Source organism: Paroedura picta, chromosome 1 (assembly GCF_049243985.1).
Source record: "Paroedura picta isolate Pp20150507F chromosome 1, Ppicta_v3.0, whole genome shotgun sequence".
Lineage (NCBI taxonomy): Eukaryota > Metazoa > Chordata > Lepidosauria > Squamata > Gekkonidae > Paroedura > Paroedura picta.
Genome location: NC_135369.1, coordinates 108,770,492 through 108,792,537, shown reverse-complemented (window position 1 = coordinate 108,792,537; position 22,046 = coordinate 108,770,492). Strand labels below are relative to the sequence as shown.

At 45.7% G+C, this 22,046-nt stretch overlaps 1 protein-coding gene and 1 long non-coding RNA gene across 2 annotated transcripts; one reads left to right on the top strand and one right to left on the bottom strand.

Annotated features, from left to right (window-relative positions):
* Window positions 1-16,202: 16,202 nt before the first annotated feature.
* LOC143841191 (uncharacterized) lies at window positions 16,203-16,767 on the top strand. Its single transcript, XR_013232627.1, has 3 exons — window positions 16,203-16,295; window positions 16,415-16,534; window positions 16,666-16,767. It is a non-coding gene; the product is annotated as an uncharacterized LOC143841191 (long non-coding RNA).
* A 334-nt stretch (window positions 16,768-17,101) lies between these two features.
* LOC143824412 (uncharacterized) lies at window positions 17,102-19,155 on the bottom strand. Its single transcript, XM_077311722.1, has 4 exons — window positions 18,834-19,155; window positions 18,251-18,334; window positions 17,994-18,077; window positions 17,102-17,714 (listed from the first exon to the last, which is right to left on the bottom strand). The coding sequence occupies exons 1-4, from the start codon at window positions 19,153-19,155 to the stop codon at window positions 17,272-17,274; spliced, it is 933 nt and encodes a 310-aa protein (XP_077167837.1). The 3' UTR covers window positions 17,102-17,271.
* Window positions 19,156-22,046: the final 2,891 nt, after the last annotated feature.

Here is a 22,046-nt window from a genome sequence, read left to right as displayed (position 1 = left end):
ACCTGGCAGCTCACTGGCTGTCCATGGCCCAAGTTGCCCAGCCGGGCAAGTTGTGCTCGGTGTCAGCCAATCTCTTATTGAGACCCCCAACCCAGGGTCCCAGTATGCAGACTAGTCCCTGGCCAAAATACTCCAACTCGTGCCCCTATTCCACAGCTGCAACAGAAATTAAACCAAAACCATCCAACAGGGTGGGAAGGAGGGCTGCTGTCCTCTGGCTGTCCTGGCTGGACAATGGGATGAACTCCAGCACATGGCGCATATAACAGCACCCTGGAGCCCCGCCTCATGCACCGCTGTCTGAACGTGCCTGCTGGCATGCCAGCATCCCCAGAGGCCTGACACTTACAACTTCCTGGCCCGCCCACCCACCGTGTCAACTGCAGCCTCCGTTCAGTCACAGCTGCTTATTAATTCATCTAAAATAATTTCTTATAATTTCTCCAAATTTAAATTACTGTAATTAATGCTTTTGAGAAATTGTTAGGGTAGGGCAGTGGTTCCCAAACTTTTTTGGCTCCCAGGCCACATCTCTACTGACCTCCCCCACCTCCCCAATTCATGCAAACACATACCTATTTCCTGGTGTTAGGTCTACTGCAAATTCAAAACACACTATATTTCCTACCATTCTTTTTTGTTTGCTTTGCAGTGTGGCCATATTTTAGTCTGGGGAAAAATATACCAGTTCTTTGTAAAATCCATTTGCAAAAGCCACTTGGGTCCTCATTGGGGAGAAAGAAGATGGGGAACGAAAGATAAAGCACGAGAGAAACAAACTATTGAAAATCAGAAGTAAACAGGAGAAGGCTTTTCCAGCCTCCCAAAGATGGAGACTTTTGGTGAAGGGTTGCCAACCTTGGCTTAAGACATTCCTAGGGGCTTTACGCACCGGGATCTTTGTAGCAAATTGATCACTGAATGAAAAATCGCCATTTAAAATAGTGGAATTCGTCGTTATGCATACCTGCCTTTGTAGTGGAATCCAGTTGCGTTTTGTAGCGTTTCCCACAGGCTTCCGGTCTCGGCAGAAATCGCTAGAAAGGAAGCGCTATTGCCGAGCTCGTCCCGCCCCTGGCCGTCAAGCAGCCAATGGGCAGCCGTTAGCATGCTCCCAAACAGCCCCTTTCCCTTTAAGAAAAGTTTAAAAAAAAAACAGACCCATTGCAATGAATCTGTGTTAATTCGTTGCAACGGAGAGACCCATCCAGCTGCCTGGTGTGTTTGAGCTGTCGTTTGATCGTTGCCACGCTCCCTCCGAGTGAAAAAAAAATCCCCCCCCCTCTCACGGGCCCGATTTTCGGCTGAATGAATGTGTAAAAAATAAAGGGAAAATACATCAGCAAACGGGCTTCTCTGTTCTTTGTGCTTAGTGACTGAAGGGGAGGGACTGAAGCCGGGGAAGCCTCTAAACTGAAAGAGGCTCGCTGGTGCGTTTATCCCCGCTCGCTCGGAGAAAAAAAAATGGCGATCGCTTCGCCGGAAGATCAGAGAAGAGAGCCAGGGGGAGGGACTTTGTAGAAACCGCAACAATGTTAACGCACAGGTCTTTTTCGCTAGTGTTGCAGATTGGTTGCAGGAGTGTATCGCTTTCCGGAGGGTGAATCCACTTTTGGGGATTTCCCTGAAAGCGCTACAAGGAAGCGCTTTTTGCAGATTGGTTTCAGGTGTGTGGCAGATTGTCGACGACGTTGTGTATAACAGCAAATCAGTAGCGTTTTCAATTGGCAACCATTGTGCTATTTTGAAGGCGTGCAAAAAGCCCCCTAGAGATCTGGGATGGAGCCTCAGAAGGACAGAGTCTGAGGAGGGGAAGGAGCTCAGCAGGAGAATGATCCTATCCAACCCACCTTCTGAAGCTTTCTTCAAGAAGTTTTCTTCAAGAAGTTAAGCAGGGTTGGCCCTGGTCAGCACTGGGATGGGAGACCACTGAGGAAGTCGAGGGTCACTACTGCCCAGAGGCAGGCAATGGGCAAGTCACCTTGGAACATCTCTTGCTAGGAAAACACAGCCACAGCTGGAAGTCAAACTGCTGCCCTTCCATATGCCCTTCCAAACTACTGCCCCCATATTCCTCACCAACCCCCTGGATCCTTTTACCATCCCCAGGGGGTCATACTACCCACTTTGGGAACACTTAGGGTAGAGTGTATTGTTACCAGGTGAATAATTACCACAACAGCTCAAGCCCTTCTCACAATAGTTATGGTTTTACTAAACTGTGTGCTTGTTCCATAACCAACAATTTCATGCCTGTAATGAAGGTCTCACAGGGTTTTGTTTGTTTGTTTGTTTCTTGATTTGTTTTTAGGGGACATAGTCTTAAGAAACTTCTGTTCTGAGTGGAGAAAAAGAGTGGGGAAGAATGCTTACTGCTTTTTTCCCACTGGTACTTTTTACATTACTTGTTCTTACCATGAGGGCTCTCTAGATGCATATTTGGAAACATAACTACGTATATCGATATGCGTCTGCATGAATTGTGCACACAGATTCTCCCGTATTTTAGATGTAGTTTAAAATTTGTTCCATGTATTATGTACAGAGCTGGAGAACCCCTAAACTATTTTCCATTTAAATGATTTCTAGGTAGCTATTTTCAGCTTATAAGACTTCTTTCTTTCTTGTTTGCTTGCAGAAATCTGTTGTTGTTTTTTTAAACTGTCTTTCAAAAAGTTATATTCAGCAGAGCAGTGATTTCATCTCATGTAGAACCATTCACAAAACCAGGGTCATTATGAAGTCCAGGATGATACATGTTTGAAGTTCCTAGTAGGAAACAAAGCAACCCCCCCCCCCACATTAATTAGAATGGTTTCCTCAGAGCTGACAATCATAAACCCTCCTAGTTCTCACCTTCCTCAGACACAGTTGTCTAGAGAAGGCTTTTCATTTTGTTTCTTTCTTCTTGAACTACCATGGTATTTCACGGCAGAAGCTATAACTACAAATTCTCTTCAGAACCATCTGTCATTCATAACTTCTGAGTGATTTACCATAGAAAGCTGACAGAATGTACTATATATATGCTAGTTTTCATACATGCCTTTCATTCTAATTCTTGTAAGCCTTTTGTTCTACAGAACCTCATTCATACTGTAAAATATATGTAGACAAGCCCCAGGGTCACCATAGAGTTTTGCCCAAAAGCCAGAGTATCACCTTCAACATCCTGATATCATTTCTGCCACCAGCCCACTTTCGCCTGGAGACCCTAATGGTGATAAATGTATTTATAATAATAAATGCTAATTCCCTATATAAACAAACCACTGGGTTACAGATGAAAGATTGGTTTCATAACACTTAATTTGTCCACTAATCTTGGCAATATGAACCAATAACCTGAAAGTCATCAACCTTAGGAGCAAAGTTGTCAGATCTGGTTTAGGAAATTCCTGATTTGACCTTGTATAGGCATAGATTAGGAATGGTTTGTAATGTCTAAGTTTCAGAGGGTGATATGCATGGGAAACTTTGGCTGGGAAACTTTCATGCCAGGCGCATTCTTCTTCTGTGTGCCTAATTTCAAATTGGGGGCAAGAGGTCTCAGAGAAAACATAAAAGTAGTGCTTGTAAACCCGCCCTTTAGTTGTAGCAAGGAAACAGCCTGCGCTGTATTCACCACTTTCTTCAACAAAGATATTTGTTCAGCAGCAATAAGTCTGATTATTAAGAGTTGGACAGAGGCCTGACAACATCTGTGTTGCAACTCCATGAGATCTCTAGACCTCACCTGGGGGTTGGCAAACCTACTGGTTGGTCCCTGGAGATCTTTTCCCACCTTTCCATTCATCTGTAATAGCGGGAGCTGTTATTAATAAAACACTAAGGGCTAAGTGGGCAGAGAGTGGGCATGGCTTGTCAGTGAGTGGGCATGGCTTGCCCAATCACTGGGTCAGAGTTCTGACAGGGCCTGCCCACCCAGAGGCAATCTGGAGACATCAGTCTGACCCTGACCACTGCAGGGAGAGGAGATCAGTAGGGCTGCCAAGGGAGAAGAGAGGCTTGGACAGGCTGTGCCAGCCCTTTTCGCCCCAAAGCCTCCCTGACTGTCATGTCTAACTGTAACTTCCCTCCCTTTGCCTCAGAACACTGAAGGAGGTGGTAGGAGGCTGGTGAGTGCTCTCCCTCCCCCCTCCCTTCAGGCCTGCTGGGAAGGAGCCTCTGACAGCCCTCCACTGAGGGGAGGGAGGTATTTCCAAGAGCAATGCAGGGGAGCCTGAGGGAATGGGTGAGGGCATTCTTTTTGAGGGCGGGGAACTTTCCCTTCTGCCAAACAGTTGGCTGACAGGGAGGCTACAGAAAAGCCCCTTCTCACTTAAAATACTGCTCTGGCCGGGAGTGAGACACAGCCAAGCCATGTGTATTTCTTCTTCGCAACTCTCTGCAGATTTGAGGCCTACTGCACAGCGTTATTCTGCGGACAAAACTGGATGCTGTTGCAGAGGTTCTTTTGTCTCCTGTTTCATCTGCACAACAACCCTGTGCAGTAGGCCCCAAGTCTTTAAATTCAACAACAACCTGTGTGGGAGGCCTTAAATGTTTCTTCTCCGCCGCAGCCCTGTCCAAAGTAGCCCTTTCTGCCGGGGGAGCTAATCTTTATACTCTGCAGATGAGCTGTAATTCCAGGAGCTATCCAGGTCCCACCTGGAGCTTGGCTACCCCTGGGTTGGAAATATTCCTGGAGGTAGGACTTCAAAATCGTACAATGCCTCAGAGTCCAGCCTTCAAAGGAGACATTTTTGCCTCATCATTATACTCTAGATACTATGGTAGGGGCTTGCAGGCTGCAGTTGGGAGTGAATGGTGCAGGTGTATCCCTCCTGGGCTATGGGCTATGGCCAGCCCTTACCAGCAACTGCTTGTATTTTGGGGCGCAGACAGACAGACCAGAATCATTCCTGTAAGTCTGGAAAGTGCATCTAAATAATGAATATTTACAGCCTGAAACTGTAAATGGTAAACAAGTAAATGGCTGGAGAGACATGGGAACTAAAGTGACTTTTTTCAAACCTTGGCCTGGCAAATAAAAAAAAACAGAACAAAAAACCTTACTAAGGTCAAGACTATTGCGCACAGAGAGACTTTCTCTTAGGGGTGCCAGCTTCCATGTGAGGCTCTCTATCCCACCTCCCTCATGGAGAGTCTGCTATGGGGAGAGGAAGGGAAGATGATTGGAAACTGTTTGAGACACCTGAGGCCTTCTGGGTTACTGTGGCCCATTTCCAGTTCTCTCAGACCCCTCATAGCCTCACATCCCTCACAGTTTGTCTATTGTGGGAGACAAAGGGAAAAGGTCTTTGTAAACCATTTTGAGACTCCTTTGGTAGTAAACAACAGGGTACAAAATCCAGTTCTTCTTCTAAGGAGCAACCATGAAAGAAGCATGTGGGCACATAACATTTTATCAAGAGTGAAAAATGGAGACAGAAGGAGAGGGTGGACATCTCTGTACTTTGATTACCCCATGTGTATTAGGGCAGGGGGACATTTTGGTGCCTGTGGCCTAATTCACACAAGAAATGATGCAGAACTGGGAGGAATTGGTTGCCATGTAATCTCCACCTAAGAAGAGTCTCCAGTCTGATTTTCCCTTCACATATCTGAAGACATGGTTCTGGAAAGCTTATCTGTAACCACTATGCCAAAATTCCCAAAGGTCAGTCCTCTCCCACACTCAATGAACATTCCACACCACAGGTTCTTGACACCCATATCTCCATACCCATGCCCTCATTTGTCACCCTGCCAACACACATTCAACCCCATGCCCTTACAGACTGGACAACTCCTTCCCTTCCTCTTCCCACTGCCAAGCTCTAGCGCCTGTTGTATTCCTGGGCACAATGGGCTTTGCCCCTAGTTCAGAATAATGCAGTTAATCTTGATGCTTCAACAACTAGAAGCCTCTCTATGAATCTATAACTGCTCATATTAACCCTCTGTTTACTTGAAATCATAACAAATGCTGTTATGCAGAAAGAGAAGACTTGCGATGCCTACCAGTTAAATGAAAGGTTAAAGTGATTGTGGATATGTAAAGAGTCCTTTTGTTGTATTAAAGATTGGTACATTTTCTCTCTTATTTCTCTGTAGGTAGTTTACACATGACAGTGGATGTATGTACAATCCATTACAATGTACTCTTCATTTTTCTTTTTATGTGAGTTGAGTAATTTTCTTGGTACTTTCAACATATCATCATCATCAAATGTATAGGCCATCCTTCCCCATGGGCAGGCTTGGGGTGACTTACAACACATCAGCAAATGAAACATCATTAAAACATTAGTTAAAAACTGGTATATTGCTCTTCCATACTTCAATTGTTTGAATGGCTTTTCTTGTTCATAGCTGTTCTTAGCTGAATGTATGATTACAGTAGAGATGCCAGTCTCTAGGTGGGACTTGGGAATATCCCAGTTTTACAGCTCATCTCCAGGTGACAGAGTTCAGTTCCCCTATAGAAAATTGGTGCTTTGGCGGGTTGAATCACTAGGATTATTCTCCACTGAGGTCCCTCCCAATCCCAAATCCATCCTACTCCTGACTCCACCCCAAAGTCTCCAGGTATTTTCCAACCCAGAGTTGGCAACCTGATTGAAACCACACATTTTCATATATTGGTTGCCAGTTCCATTGATAAAGTGAATGCGTATAGGCCATTTCTTACAAACAGATATACAGGGAGGATGTACATGCATTCACTATAACATGTGAACAGGGCTAGTTTGACTGCATTTGTAGGGCTTTTCTCTTTACCTCTCACACCATCCTTCTCTAAGCATACAAGAGTAGGGGATTTTTTTCAGTACTTTGTTTTGGCACACGGTTTGTTATTCAGAGATACAGACTGGGATCAACGTATAGATATATTTGTTCTTGATTGCAGGACTTGAATGCAATACAATAGTCTTTTGAATAGCAAGGGCTAGGTTTCCAATGTCATTTTTTAAAACTTTTGTTCAAACCATTTCTGTCTATTTGATGGAATGGATAGTGATTCAGAAGATGCCTCAATTGGGTCTGTGTGCAGCCAAGCAGCACAGGTGGTCATCTGAGGTAATATTTTTGCCCCAATGAAAAATTACTGTCATTACCAGATCTAGCATCTCACATTTCTCCTACAGAACGGAGAAAGTCTTGCATCACTTCTCTTCCCATTATGGGAAGAAATCTAGAGAGCTTATTGTGAATTTGGTAGCTTAATCAGAAAATCACTAGCTGGGAATCCAAATTCATGACATCAGAGAGAACAAAGTGTCTTTAGTTGCAGTAGTGTAGGCAGGATTTCATGTGTCACAGACTCCTATACTTGTTACATAAGCATTTATTTTTGTAAAGGGAACAACTTAGTACTTGGGTGCCAAAATCACACTACTACTGCCAGCCTAAGCAGAGTAACACTAACACCCTTTTGAGTGCACAAGTGTGGATGGGACTTCTTTAGAATTGTACTGTAATCTGTCCACAGCTGGGTTCTCTCTCACTGATAACAGTTCTCACATATTTTTTTTTAAAAAGGGAAATCTCACCTGCAAACAAGAGACATGCAGACTGACACTTGTGAATTTGTAAACAAGAGTGGATGAATCTTCTGTCCATTCAGCCTTATTTAGATCATCATACCGGTGGCACCATTGAGAAATAAACAGCAGGAAGCAGAAGACTATCCAAGATATGTGAGCATAAGATTTATCTAGGTATCTTATTTGCTGAATATTTGATCAGTTGTTTCAAATAAGTTAGCCAATATCAGACTGAAAAGACCCTGCTGAAGATAGAATGGGCCTGGCATGAGATGAGGGCCCCGTCAGAGCTAGCTGAGTTCTGCAGGGCTTGCAAAACCACCAAGCCTTCCGTTCCACCTCTTCCACCAAGCCTACCATTGAGGCCAGTACAAAAAGCACCTTCAGATCTATTATCTAGTTCAGGCCTTCCCTATCTCCACTCCATCCTATTCTTTTATTTTCCATCTCTCCTCCCCATTCTGCTTTTGGGGTAAGTTATTTTAATAAATTGAACTGGATGAAAGCATTGATGTTGAATTTTAATTAATTAATTAATTAATTAATTAATTTTTAAATTTATATACTGCTGCTCTCAAAGACATGTGGTGGTTTACAATAAAATAACCCAACTCATAAAATCCCCAATACATTAAAAGATGGCTAGTCATCAGAGTTAACTCCCCATCTCCCCTCCCCTGTCCAGCTGCAGTCAGGAGCTCTTTTCATAATGTGAAGTATAATTTTAATTCAATTTTATGATTTTATTGTCAAACCTGTGAATTACTAAATTATTGTACTCCACCTCAGGATGACTTGGTCGAGAGGGAGGTGGTATATAAACTGAATAACAAGGGCTGGGAGGGTTCCTTAGATATTTTCCTTTATATATAATGGTAGTCAATCATGGAAACCAGTTCTCACCAGAAGAATGAGGCTGGTGAGAATGACACAGAAAGTTTTTTGTTTCTGACATGTAAGATGTCATATGATCAACCAAAATAATGCTACATGCACAGGACAGCAACCATGTGAAATGGTGTTCTTCTAATTGTCATAATGAAGGAGCTATGACATTTCAGATTCTATCTAGCTCCCAGTGACCCATTATGCACAGCAGCAGCCATGCTGGGCTGCTGCTGGGCATTGCATTAGGACAGCATGCCCCAGTACTTCCTGCGTATGCATGGGGGAGGGAATACTCCAGCGTACGGAGACTGCCCAGGGATAGTGCACATACGTGCAAAATGCCAGGGCTGGAAAGCCCAGTATGCCGCCTGGAGGTGGAAGCAGTAAGGGGGGAATGGAGGGTATTGGGCCCCCACCGCACAATAGTGGGGATTGGCATGCCACTCTCACACCAAGGTGGGGGTGTGGAGACTCTCTGACGTATAATCAGCATAACCATGTATAATCTTCCCCTGACTTATGGTGGGACTGCCAGTCTGCTGCCACTGGCAGCAGCTCCCGGAGTGGGCAGGTTCTGGCAGCACTGGGGCAGGCTCACGGGGGATGGGCTGACAACACAGGAGGAGGCACGCTCCAAGGGCTCTCCCTCGGTGGGCAGGCAGTGTGTGTATGCTAGGCTGCCTGAGCGACGGGTGGCTGTCTGGTGGAGGTGGGCCCACGAGGCTTTGCTGGACGCAGCTGGATTGGCCTGCAGTCCAGACAGGCACAGACAGAATAATAGAATCATAGAATCATAGAGTTGGAAGGGGCCATGCAGGCCATCTAGTCCAACCCCCCGCTCAACGCAAGATCAGCCCTAAGCATCCTAAAGCATCCAAGAAAAGTGTGTATCCAACCTTTGCTTGAAGACTTCCAGTGAGGGGGCGCTCACCACCTCCTTAGGCAGCCTATTCCACTGCTGAACTACTCTGACTGTGAAATTTTTTCCCCTGATATCTAGCCTATATCGTTGTACTTGTAGTTTCAACCCATCACTGCGTATCCTTTCCTCTACAGCCAACGGAAACAGCATCCTGCCCTCCTCCAAGTGACGAACTTTCAAATACTTAAAGAGGGCTATCATGTCCCCTCTCAACCTCCTTTTCTCCAGGCTGAACATTCCCAAGTCCCTCAACCTATCTTCATAGGGCTTAGTCCCTTGGCCCCAGATCATCTTCGTCGCTCTCCTCTGTACCCTTTCAATTTTATCTACATCCTTCTTGAAATGAGACCTCCAGAACTGCACACAGTACTCCAGGTGTGGTCTGACCAGTGCCGTATACAATGGGATTATGACATCTTATGATTTTGATGTGATGCCCCTGTTGATACAGCCCAAAATGGCATTTGCCTTTTTGAGGTTGTATCTGAGGAAGTGTGCATGCACACCAAAGTTCATATCTTCAATAAAACTTTGTTGGTCTTAAAGGTGCCACTGAATTCTAAATTTGCTTAATTGAACCATTGTTGCTGTTCAACAACAGTCACTCCATGTAAGCCAGTGTTTTTACTCATCAAACTAGTCTGCATCCAGAGCAGAACAGAACTGCTGTAATATAGTACACAAAAGGCAATGCAAGACTCTGTGCAGCTCCAATTTGCTGCTGAGCAGGGCTTCCTATATTAATGGATAGCCACCAATGTGCACAGATAGAGGGAACACTGGTTAGAGTTTCAGACTCAGGTTCAAATTCTCACTTTACCAGGGAACCTTTCTCAATGATGTTGCTGAGGCTAACATGGCACAGAATTATGTGAGTGCTTGGAGTCACCACTATGGAGAAAGGCGGGGTATAAATTAAGTAAATAAATAATATAGCTGAAGGTGGAAGGGACAGATAAAAGGTACACTGCTAGATTAGGGAGCAAAGAAGGTTGATATGCCCTCACAACATCTTATGTATGTGGGCCAGACTGCACCAGCCACTGGCACTAGACAACCTGGACAGAGTTCCCCCAGGGAGAGGTTTCCAGGGGAAGGGAAGGAGGGAAAGGTGAAGACAGAAAGGAAGGTAGGATGGCTGGTGGGTGGGAAGAAAAGGAAGAAGGAAATGGAGAAATGGGGCTTTCAGGGAAGGAAAAGGAGAGCAGAGGGAAATGTGATGCCCCCTGCAAGTATTTGTGAGCCTCCCACTTATAACTTCTAATAAGGTATCAAGTGATTGCTCTCACTTCAAGAAATTGATAACAGTCATTTAGCACTAACTATTTAAATTGTAAAGGCTACATGCTAAATTATATTCCTGGGTATGCTATTTCTAATTTGGCTTTGTTACTTTAAAGCTAAATAACATCTAGCACAACATAAAAGAAATATTAGTATATTTTCCGTTTACTTCACTCACAAAAATCATTCCTCAAGGCTGTTAATAATTGAGGCTAATCTTTTTAACTTCTTAAGCAATTGTAACTATTTGAGATGAAATCAATGTAACTATCTAATTATCCCTAATTTGCAGCCAGTAGAATGAATTCACATTCTTCTCAGAATGGGCTCAGAAATGCCTTTTCGCTCTTGAGAGAAATATTTAAAGGTACACCAAATAAATCACTATGATATCATCCTCAACAAATAACACGCAAGAATCAAATTTTTCCATTTTAAAGCAGAAAATGTAATTTAGTCTCCAGAAAAAAACAGATATAAACATCAGTGGCTAAAATTACAAGGTTCGTAAGTTTGTGAATGAGAAGCTGAGAAATCAAATGTTCATCTCAGGAGACTGGCATCTAAAACTGACTGTCAAGACTAGGAATGGACATGAACTGGCTCATGAAATAAAGCTCAACATGAATTTTGGCTGGTTTATAGTTCATGAAATAAAAAAATAAATACATCTTAATTTTTGTAGCCTACCCTTTCTAAAATGCTTAGGGTGGTTCAAGTGGGTAGCCATGTTGGTCTGAAGCAGCAGAACAAATGTAGAGTCCAGTGGCACCGTTAAGACCAAGAAAGTTTCATTCAAGGTATGAGCTTGCATATGTACACACACTTCCTCAGATACAATATAATGGAATTGTTGTAATCAGTTCAAACTTACAGGTAGAGTATGAGAGTAAATTAACATACAGCATAAGAAAAATAGTTAACAGATTCCAGAGATAAAAAGAAAAATCAGCAATTTGGATTTGTTTGTATTCACTTGAGATTGAATTGCATGGGAAACATTTTGTGTACAATAAATATGTCCACATTAAGATAATAATGGGCAAATGAATAATCAATTGCTGACAGCAGTTAGCTGAGGCCTTGCCCTTCTATCCCCTGCCTGTTCTCTCAAGCACAGAAGTATCTTATAATGATGTTCACAAACTAAATAGCCACTACAAACTTTCATGAATTTTCATCCAGTTTCTGGCAGTTATGAAGACCAGAAAGCAGGGGTTTAAATGACTCCAAGTCATTTAACCCCCTGCTTTCTGCTTCCTGCCACTCAGTTTTTTGGTTTAAATGGCTCCAAGACATTTTACCTTCTGCTTTCTGCTCCCTGCCAAAAGTGGTGGTGAGCAGAAAGCAGGGATATAAAAGGCTCACAAACAATACAAACCTGTTCACGGTTTGTGAACTGGTGCATTGGTTCATGGTTCAACCAAGAACCACAACTCAAACTACAAAAATGTAGTTTTTGCCCATCCCTACTCAAGTAACTATGCTCAGCACATCAGTCAATTTGACCCATTTGATGATTATGAACCTATACTTTTTGCAAATGGTAGATTATTTTTACCCATTGTTTTATTTAAGATTGCAATTTCACTGGAAAAGGAAAATGGCTTATTATGTTCACCCAGGGCAAGTAGTATGAAAGGCATTACCAAGAAAACATAAAATGTTATGCCAAATGACACAATAGCCCTGGGAATAACTATTACAACACACTGTTAAAACCCAAGTCAGAATATAAATATTGAAATAAACAATAAGGCCTCTTGAAAGCTATATTTGCAATATTTTAATGAGTGAAACCTCTGAAAAATTAACTTAGCTATGAAAACAAGAAAACTTATTAATGACTACATGACCCTGTAAGATGTTTTGGAAGTCTTGAGTAAGGAGATGCATGCTAGCATCTGCACTTCATAACAACTTATACAAATACCTGATTTTAATTACAAGTTCTATAATGGTATAAAATGAATGCAACACTTTAAAAGAGATTACGTGTTGGCAAAGCAGGAATAATTCAATGTTTTGTAAACTGCAGAGTTGGCTTTTTGTTAAGCTTCTACTGATTTTGTGAGACTTTTTTTTTCAAATGGTACAGAGTCCTGCCTTTAAAAGTGAGCTAGCTTGAAAGAGAATTTTCAGGCATGATGACCACATTTAGTTGCCTAAATCCTTGACAAGTTGTTCTTCACCTCTGAATCATGCGTGAGTCAATGGTCTGTATGCCAAGAACATTCAGTCTTCTCCATGTGGAAACAGTAAATTTGCTGGTTTACACAACACGTTTAGCTGGGAGGAAAGGCTAGGCAGTATGTTTGTCCCAGTTATGGTAGTCATGGCATGGAGATGACAATACATTGCAATCCTTTCTAAATTTGGAAAATGGCAAAGATCTCTGAGGCCACAGTCTCTAGAACCGCTGTCTGCTGAAGATGACAAGTAGCTGTTGGACTAACTGTGATATTTCATAGTTACTTCCTATTTAAACTGGTCTAGAAACTTGAGCAATGAGATGAGACACTATCACATAATGATTAGGGTATGAACTGCAAAGCCACTGTTTCTGCTACTTTGCCATTCAAAGAAAGCATAACCTTCAGTGTTCATTTGTATCTCTTGTGGATATTGGCTGACCATTAAGGGTGGTTCCACCCTACTCAACTGGTACCAGATACAATTGTTGCTGGTTGTACATGCACTTCCACAGGGATTCCAGGGGCCATTTCGCACAGAGCTCAAAGTGGCTATTTGGTTGCTGTTTGCGAAATCGCTACTTTAACTAGCGAAATGTAACTAGCTGTGCCCGTAACGCACAGCTGCGGTTTTTGCGGAATTGAGCACTTTCACTTCTCGTCACTTTCGTAACCCACAGGCTTCCGGTCTCCGTCTTATCGCTACAGAGGAGGTCCCTTTTTAGCGCTTCTGGCCTCCCGTGCCCGTCAATCAAACTGCAGGCACACCTTTGACCTCGACCCTAAAGCCGGACTTGTCGGGGTTCCCTTTTTTTTAATAAAAAAACCAGGAAACCCCGTAGCAACGCGTCATCGTCAAATCATTGGCGCTGTTGGAACGTGTTTTCTATTGTTTTCTATGAACCAGAGGTTGATGCATTGATATCTTTGATAGGTTAATCCCCGCCCACAGTACACGCCCACAGGTTACCTGCTTATATGCACCTAGGCAGACACGTGGTCGGGCTCACTCTTTGTTTGCGTAGCCTACTGCCCGCAGCACAGGTTAACGTTGCAATGGAGAGGATTATTTATCAATTGTTGGCTCAGATGCTTGCGGTAGTCCAGCGTATCCATACCACCGTGCGGCATAGGAGGGCTGCTATCGAGGACTACCGAGAACGTATTGCCGGAACGATGACCACCAGTAGAAGACGTTCTCTACGGGAAACCATGGCGGCAAAGAAGCACTGGCAAGCTCTGGCAGAGGTCCGGTTCCCCAGACAGTTCTGGGTGGACGAAAGATCCTCTGACTGGTGGGAAAATTTTGTGTGGTCTCGCTGGGATGATGACCACTGGATTGCCAACTTTAGAATGTCTAGGGGAACATTTTTTGAACTCGTGGAGGCTCTACGTGGCCGCATGGAAAGGCAGGTCACTGGCATGCGGCGCCCCGTTCCAGTGGAAAAAAGGGTGGCAGCCGTATTGTGGTACTTGGCCACCCCTCAGTACTTCCGGACAGTAGCCCAGCAATTCGGACTCGGAGTCACAACGGTTGGCGATATCCTTAAGGAGTTCTGCCTCGCCATGGAGGCGGAATTGTTCAGCAAAGTGGTGTGCCTCGGAGACCGCCTTGGAGCGGTGAGTGTCATTCTATGCCCTTTTCCCTTTAAATTTTTTTTTCTTGTTTGACAGGTGAGCAACGAACACGCGATGCACCCCACGCTAACATGCCATGGTTTTTTTCCCTTATTCCAGAGTATGGACGGGTTTGCCAGGCTTGGATTCCCGCATTGTTTTGCGGCCGTCGATTGAAGCCACATCCCTATCCGTGCACCCGGGGGAAGCATAAAGGAGTACGGGAACAGGAAGGACTTTTGTTCTGTTCTCCTGCAAGGAACTGTGGACTTCTCCGGACGGTTTATCGATGCCGAGGTGGGGTGGAGTGGCAGGAGGCATGATGCCCTTGTTTTCAGGGAATCTAACCTCAGGAAAGCCATGGACGAAGGGGTCTTTGTTCCAGGAAACCCCACCGCCACCATTGAGGGCGTGCGTGTGCCGGCGTTGGTGCTCGGGGACGGAGCCTACCCATTACGCCGCTGGCTCATGACTCCCTATAAGCGGCCAAGGACAGACGTGCAGAGCCACTACAACCTCAGTCACTCCCGGGCAAGGAATGTAGTGGAGCATGCCTTTGGACGTTTGAAGTCACGGTTCCGTTGCTTGATGTCTCGACTCCATGTGCATATAGACAATGTGACTACGCTGATCATCGCATGTGTCATTTTGCACAACATCTGCGAGGACAAGGGACATAACATCCCCTTCCCTGTGGATGAACCTGATCCTGTAGTCCTTGAGGACACACAAGACATCCCTGAAGCAAGGAAAAAAAGGATCTATGCGGAGGGGTGCAAGGTTCGGGACGCTATAGCCACCCACATCTACAGAAACAGGAGGCGTGTTTGATTGTTTTTTCTACTCTGGTGTTTAATAAAGTTTTATGTTCTTTGTTTAACCTTGTCTTGTGCGGTTTGTCTACTTAGCCAGCAAAAAAACGGGGATTCTCTGGTCCAAAAGCACTTTGACAGCCCTAAATGCTAACTCCCCGCTGAAATTGACAAACACAATACGGAAGCGCTGAACAGGGAAAGTTTGGGGAGGCGGGTAGCCAGGAAGTATTGGCGACCCCTGTCAAACTGGAGGATCAATCCACTTATGTTCCAAGGAATAATTTCATTGGTGGGCAGCTTTGATACATTTAAAATAGGGGTGGTCGATCGGAGCAATGCATGTTCGTTCCCTAACCGTCATTCCGAAGATGCCGAAGCCACGGAAGGGCTCCTTCTGGCAGCGCGCCGAGGCTGAGGCACTTCTGGAGCTTGTTCTCCAATCAAAAAGTGTTGGCCGCCTTATGGCCAGCACCCACTGCCACACCAAGGGTGCTTACCTGGTGTTGGCATCCAAGCTGAGGGAGAGGGGCTACGTCCGGACCTGGGAGCAGGTCCGGACGAAATTTAAGAGGGTGAAGCTGGACTTCCTAAACAGTCTAGAACAGTGGGGGGGGGGTCCCGCAGCCAAGTGGGAGAACGGTCTTCCACGACCTGATGGTCAAGATATGGGAGAAGGCTGGGAAGCCCCCCCTGGAGATGAGGAGGCATATGGGTGAGTGCTGCCCTCGTTGTGTTTTACCCTTAAGCATGCATGGAATGTCTAGATGCCTCTTTCCCCTACTGTCCCCAATGAAATTCGAGAAATTATTAAGATGCTGTCAACCCCCTCTGACTTAGCCCGCCAGTACTGTAGAACCACTTTGGTAATGCGCTTTGGCTCTGATTGTGGTGTGGCCATCAGCTGTGTTTCATCTTTGGTTTGTGTGCTTTTACTTGATTTCTCTTTTTCTTTGCCCAGCTACACAATCACCATCCAAGCTTGCAAAAGTACCTGAGCGTGAGGAAGGGGAGGAAGAGGGACCTTCCACCTCAGGACAGGCTGCAGGTGAGAGTTTTATGTCTTTGAGGGAGACCCATGTGTGTGTACCCCCATGGAGCCATAAGGGAGCCTGCTGTGATGCTTCCATTTGACGTGTGATTGAATTCTTTATTTGATTTCTATAGCAGAAACAATGGAGGCAAGGATGCGTGCCATGGAGGCCAGGGTGACATCCTTAGAGGCAGAAGTGGCTGACCTAAAAGGGGAGATGGAGAGGCAGAGGCAGCAGAGGGAGGCGGAAGAACGTAGGTTATGTTCCCCACTGCCCAACTCTTCTCACACTGTGGCTAAGGCCACTAAAAAGTGTATCCATGTAAACTCCAGATTGGAAAATATGTGTGGCACTAATGTGTACTTTTTCTCCCTCCCCACACAGTTAAGAAGAAGGAGGACGAAGAACTGTTCCGCCGCAAAGTCAGGGGAACCATGGGACGGTTGTGCAGAAGAGTGAGGGAGATGGAAGGGGCTGGTGAGGGGAGCAGTGGGACCTGAGTGTTGTTTTCTGTTTGTGTTTTGGGGTGGGGGGTGTTGGGGGGGGGGTCCAAGTTACATTCCCTAATTTTTTATCCCTGTTAAATATATAAATTTGTTTTTAAAAAGTTGGCTTTCCTGGAGGGTGGGGGTGGTGGTGGGGGGGTACAAGTTACATTCCCTAATTTTTTCCCCCTGTTGAACTGTTTTTTAAAATAAAATGTTGTTGCAAATTTTCTGAAAAAGACTCCAGTGTGACTCCTTACACTCGAACACCTTTCACCCCACACTCCTAAAACACCTTTAACTGACACCCCTCCAACCCACACAACAGTACCAGAATAGACACAATCACTAGAGAGGGTACACAGAGACAGAGTCAAAAATATAAACTTTATTTAACAAACAACAGCAAACACAGATAAAGTTAAATAGACAAACTGGCCCAAACTAGGAGGGGGAGAACTTGTCCGCGGGTTTTATTATTCTCTTCCCGAGAACAGTCCTCCTTCTAGTTTGGGTCGAGGCATTCTGAGACGGGGTCGGTGGGGTGGGTGCTGGAGGTGGTGGTGTAGGTGTGGGTGGGGGGGGGGACGTGTACGGTAATCTGAGGAGGGTTGGCCGTCTCCATTACCACGACTGCCCTCTCCATCAGTCTCCTTATCAGTCTCACCTCCTCCACGCTTTCGCGTAGGGATTGGTTTGACTCCCTAAGGATTGCCCGCAATTTTTTCCCCTCCTGGGCCACGAGGGAGAGCATTGCTTGGTCTGCGGCAGCGGCACGCCTTGACTCCTCCTGGCAGTGCTCAAGGATGCTTTCTCCAACGCTTGTTAAGATGGAGACGCGCCTCAGCCTGCCGCGTTCCCTCGCAAGCCTCTCCTCTGCTTGGAGAGCACCTCTAGGTGGTGAGCCGGCTGGACCCAGGGCTGGCTCATCGTCATCTGAAAGGACCTCTGTTGGCAAAAAATGAGAAACAGAACTGTTAGTACCATCGAGACAGTCAAAACCCACCCTAGTGCACATGGTGGCCTTTTTTGGTTACATATTGTTAAACCAAGACTCTAAACAATGCCCGGGGAGCACATGGTTAGTGTTTGTTTGCCCATGGTGGGCTTTTTCCTTTGCCTACTTTCACAGCAAGACTCACAACAATGAAAAGGGAGCACACGGTTAGTGGCTTGCGACATTGTCCTGCAGCCATGGCTCGAAAGGAACAGTTCATGCACGCTCACCATCTTGGATCTGTATCCGCCTGCACTGGGCAGGAGGTCCAGCCACCCCACGCTCCTCCTCCTCCTGCGTCCCGGGTATGAAATCTGTGAAGAAGAAAAAAAAAGATCTAGGACCAAAGTGTGGCAAAGCAAGCTTCAAACCCTAAAGCAGCAACGTAGAGGGACTCTCTTCTGTCTCTTAGCAGTGCTGCTGCCCTGCACAAACAGAAAAGCACAAAGCAGTTAACCCCCCCCCCCTTATTGCAACTGATACTTACCAACGTTTGTTGATGCCCCAGAATCACTGTCCTCGTCCACCGCTGCTGGAGACTCGAGGGGCCCCGTCCCTGGCATCTGTGTCTCTGTGGACAAGAGCAGAAAATAGTGAAAAAGGAGCAAGCATACAACCTGAACCACACAGCATGCTCCCAAAGTAGTGGCTACAGTACTGCAGAAGGCCTATGGCTGAGGCATGCTGCAAAACCTTTTGGGTTGTTGGTTAAACATAACCGTTTTAAAAAGCCACCATAGCAAGCAGTCCACAAACAGGCTAGCATATTATGCGTTGCAACGAACACACGGCATACAATAGTGAAAAAGGAGCAAACATACAACCTGAACCACACAGCAAGCTCCCAAAGTAGTGGCTAAAGCACTGCAGAAGGCCTATGGCTGAGGCATGCTGCAAAACTTTTTGGGTTGTTGGTTAAACACTACCGTTTTAAAAAGCCACCATAGCAAGCAATCCACAAACATCCTAGCATATTATGCGTTGCAACGAACACACGAGAAAACGATTCCCAAACGTCAGAACACACATTTGCTCAAAATTAAATATAAAATAAAAATAAAAGTGCTTACCGGAGGCAAGGGGCGTCTGCTGAGGAATCTCTTCTGGCTCCCCAGGAGCGATGGCGAGTAGGTCCAGCGTCACCATGTCCGCGCCTCGTTGCTGGACCGGGGGTGGAGGCCGGACGGTGGACGAGGTGCCCTCGCCTGGATCCTCCTCAGCGGGTGGTTCCTCGACCGGGGCAGCCGGCTTCCGAACCACCTTCAGGCTCCTCCCGACGCGCTTCGGCCTGCCGGCTCCGTCCCCGTCGCCGTACAGTGGGCGCTGCTCCTCGAAGTACGGGCAGGTTACTTTAGCGTTGCCGGAACCCTTATTGTGGTTCACGGCCCGCATGTACTCCGCCCGCATGGTCTTTGTTTTTGACCGGCATTCAAGGCCGGTCCTGTTGTGGCCCAGGGCACGCATCTTAATGGCCACTTGCTCAAACACCTCCCGATTCCTGTGTGAGGACTGGAAGGCGTCCTGGATTTTCTCTTCCGAGAAAATCGCGATCAGGTCCCTGATCTCCGCGTCCCTCCATGTTGGCCCCCTGCCGGTTGCCTGGACGGACGACGCTTGTGAAGAAGATTCCATGCTGCCTTCGCGAGTAGCTGAGCAAAATGGAGGTGCGAGGTGCAGGGTGCAACGGATCATATACCTTCCCGCACACAAAGACAAAGGGACTAGCCGGCTCCTGATTGGTGGAGGGCAGTAGGGGACATGCACATTGGCCACATGAGGTCACATGTCACGTTCAAAACTCCTCGCACGGGAACAGGATCTGCCCCTAATGGCCAGATTAGCGCCCTTGTTTGACTTCTCGCATGCGCTGATTCGACTACACGCAAGAAGAGCAGTTTGTACATGCAGCGGGAGCCATTTTACTGAAATGTCCGCCATTACAAAAACGCATGCCGGTGTTCAACCGAGAGCAAGTGCAGCGGTACGCGACAGTTCCCCAATAATATTCACCAGCCAAAGCATAAATCAATGACATGTTACTGGCGAACGTTCGTTGGCACGCTCAGAGGAAAGTTTTTTAAAATGAACGGCGGACGGCGACTCCGCTTGACGGAGGTCTAGCCGCCGATGTAAGGTGTTGTCCGCACCCAAGCACAACCACGCACCCGGAACCACACAAAGACCCACTACACATAAACCGCCCCTCATGATATCACCTCGAACCATTTCTATTGAACCCCTCTAAGCTAAACAGGAGACTGCGAGCGGCGAACGTTCGTTGGCACGCTCAAAGGAAAGTTTTTTAAAATGAACGGTGGACGGCGACTCCGCTTGCCGGAGGTCTAGCCGCCGATGGAAGGGGTTGTCCGCACCCAAGCACAACCACGTACCCGGAACCACACAAAGACCCACTACACATAAACCGCCCCTCATGGTATCACCTCGAATCATATCTACTGAACCCCACTAATCTAAACAGGAGACTGCGAGCGGCGAACGTTCGTTGGCACGCTCAGAGGAAAGTTTTTTAAAATGCTCCCTGTACGTTGACTCCGCTAGTACTGGCCGAAGGTAGACGGGGTTTTAAGCTTTGGGCAAATGTTGGGAACGTGACGGTGTGTGCTACTGTGCTTTTGAAATAATCTTGTGGTGTCCGGGCAGAATTTCCGAAAGTGATCGTGCTAGAAAGCCAGTCGCTGTCTCGTTGCCTCGTTGATCTGTGCTCGGTCCGAGAAAAAAAAAATGGCGAACAGTTCGCCGGAAGTTTGGAGGAGAGGCTCGGGAGGAGGGACTTTGAAGAACCCGCAACAATGGTAACGCACAAGTCTTTAGCGCTATTGTCGCAGATTGGTTGCAGGAGTGTATCGCTATCCGGAGGGTGAATCCACTTTTCTGGATTCCCCTAGAAGCGCTACAACGAAGCGCTTTTTGCGGGTCGGTTTCAGGACTGTTGCAGATTGTCTACGACGTCGTGGGTTATGGCAAATTAGTAGCGTTTCCAATTAGCAACCATTGTGCTATTTTGAAGCCGTGCGAAATGGCCCCAGGTGACATTGGTGACAACCGTGTTTTCTCACTCTTTCCCTGTTGTGCTGATTTTCCCAGGTATTTGTATCAGGATCCACTGCATGGTCACTGCTAGTCAACCATTCGCACTAACAAGTCTGAACATCCAAGCATCGCATTAACTGAGTTTATGCGCATTGTGACTTTTTGTAGTGGATTTTGTATAGAGAAAGGAAAGGATATGTCTGCACTCCCTCTTTCATGAAATCTTATGACCTACAGGACCTTGCCATATTCTGAGATGGGGAGGGAGTCTTTCTCAGTCCTGCCACTGGAAATCCTTTTAGCAGGAGATGCTAGAGACTGATCTTGGCACCATTAATATTTAACACATATGTTCTGACATCGAAAGATCTGCTAGTCACTTTTTTGGCTTTCATTCCACCAGCTTCTATTTCATTACTTATGTGGGAGAAATGAAATGCTTGTCCTATAAAGGTAAAGCCCAGGAAAAGCTTTGTCACTCAATTCTGGTGTCCCCTCAAACTGAACTAAATACAAACTGAACTGAATTATTTAGATGGACCTTTAGCAGCATTTTGTTGACTTTTAAGGACAGTTTGCAAGATGTTCTTTCCTAGAGAATACAAGAAGACATAATTTTATGAATGGCTTATATGACAGTATCTCTGACCGTTTCCATATAATAGGATATCAATCAACATTCCCATTGTGTGAGTGTGAAGACTTACTGTATAATAATCTGCTTTCATAGCAAATTACTTACCTAACCTGATTAGTAAAAAACCAATGGGCAGAGCTAATACACTATAAATAACAAGTATGGTGTTATTTTAACTTTGCAGTGCATGGCCAGATCCTTTCATTGTAAGGAACATTGCTATTGAAATATTGTGTACACCAGATCATGGTTTTCATTTAGAGACTCTGGTCAGGCTCGCATATTTTCCATTCTCCTACAGCACTGTGATTAGAAGTATTTGTAAACTGAAATGACAATCCTCAGACTGTAGGTACCAAGGCTGTGCCACATTTGGATATTTATGGATTGGCTTGTGCATCCATGTGCATCATTTGATTACTCAGCATTTGATGACTTACAGCTAAATGTATGAACAGGCTCCCTTGAACAAATAAGATCTGGTCCAGTTCTTTCATTACTTCCCATGAAGGAGGCAGAACTGTGTGTGAAGAACCATACTGGCATCAAACGTCAGTCTGACAAGCCAGAGTGAGCCTGATTTCCCCATCTTTCC

Coding starts and splice junctions, on each gene's coding strand:
- LOC143824412 (XM_077311722.1), bottom strand. CDS start 19,155: ATGCGGGCCGTGAACCACAATAAGGGTTCCGGCAACGCTAAAGTAACC. Junction 18,078..18,250: donor TGGGGCATCAACAAACGTTG/GTAAGTATCAGT, acceptor TCTTCTTCACAG/ATTTCATACCCGGGACGCAG. Junction 17,715..17,993: donor GCGGATACAGATCCAAGATG/GTGAGCGTGCAT, acceptor TTTTGCCAACAG/AGGTCCTTTCAGATGACGAT.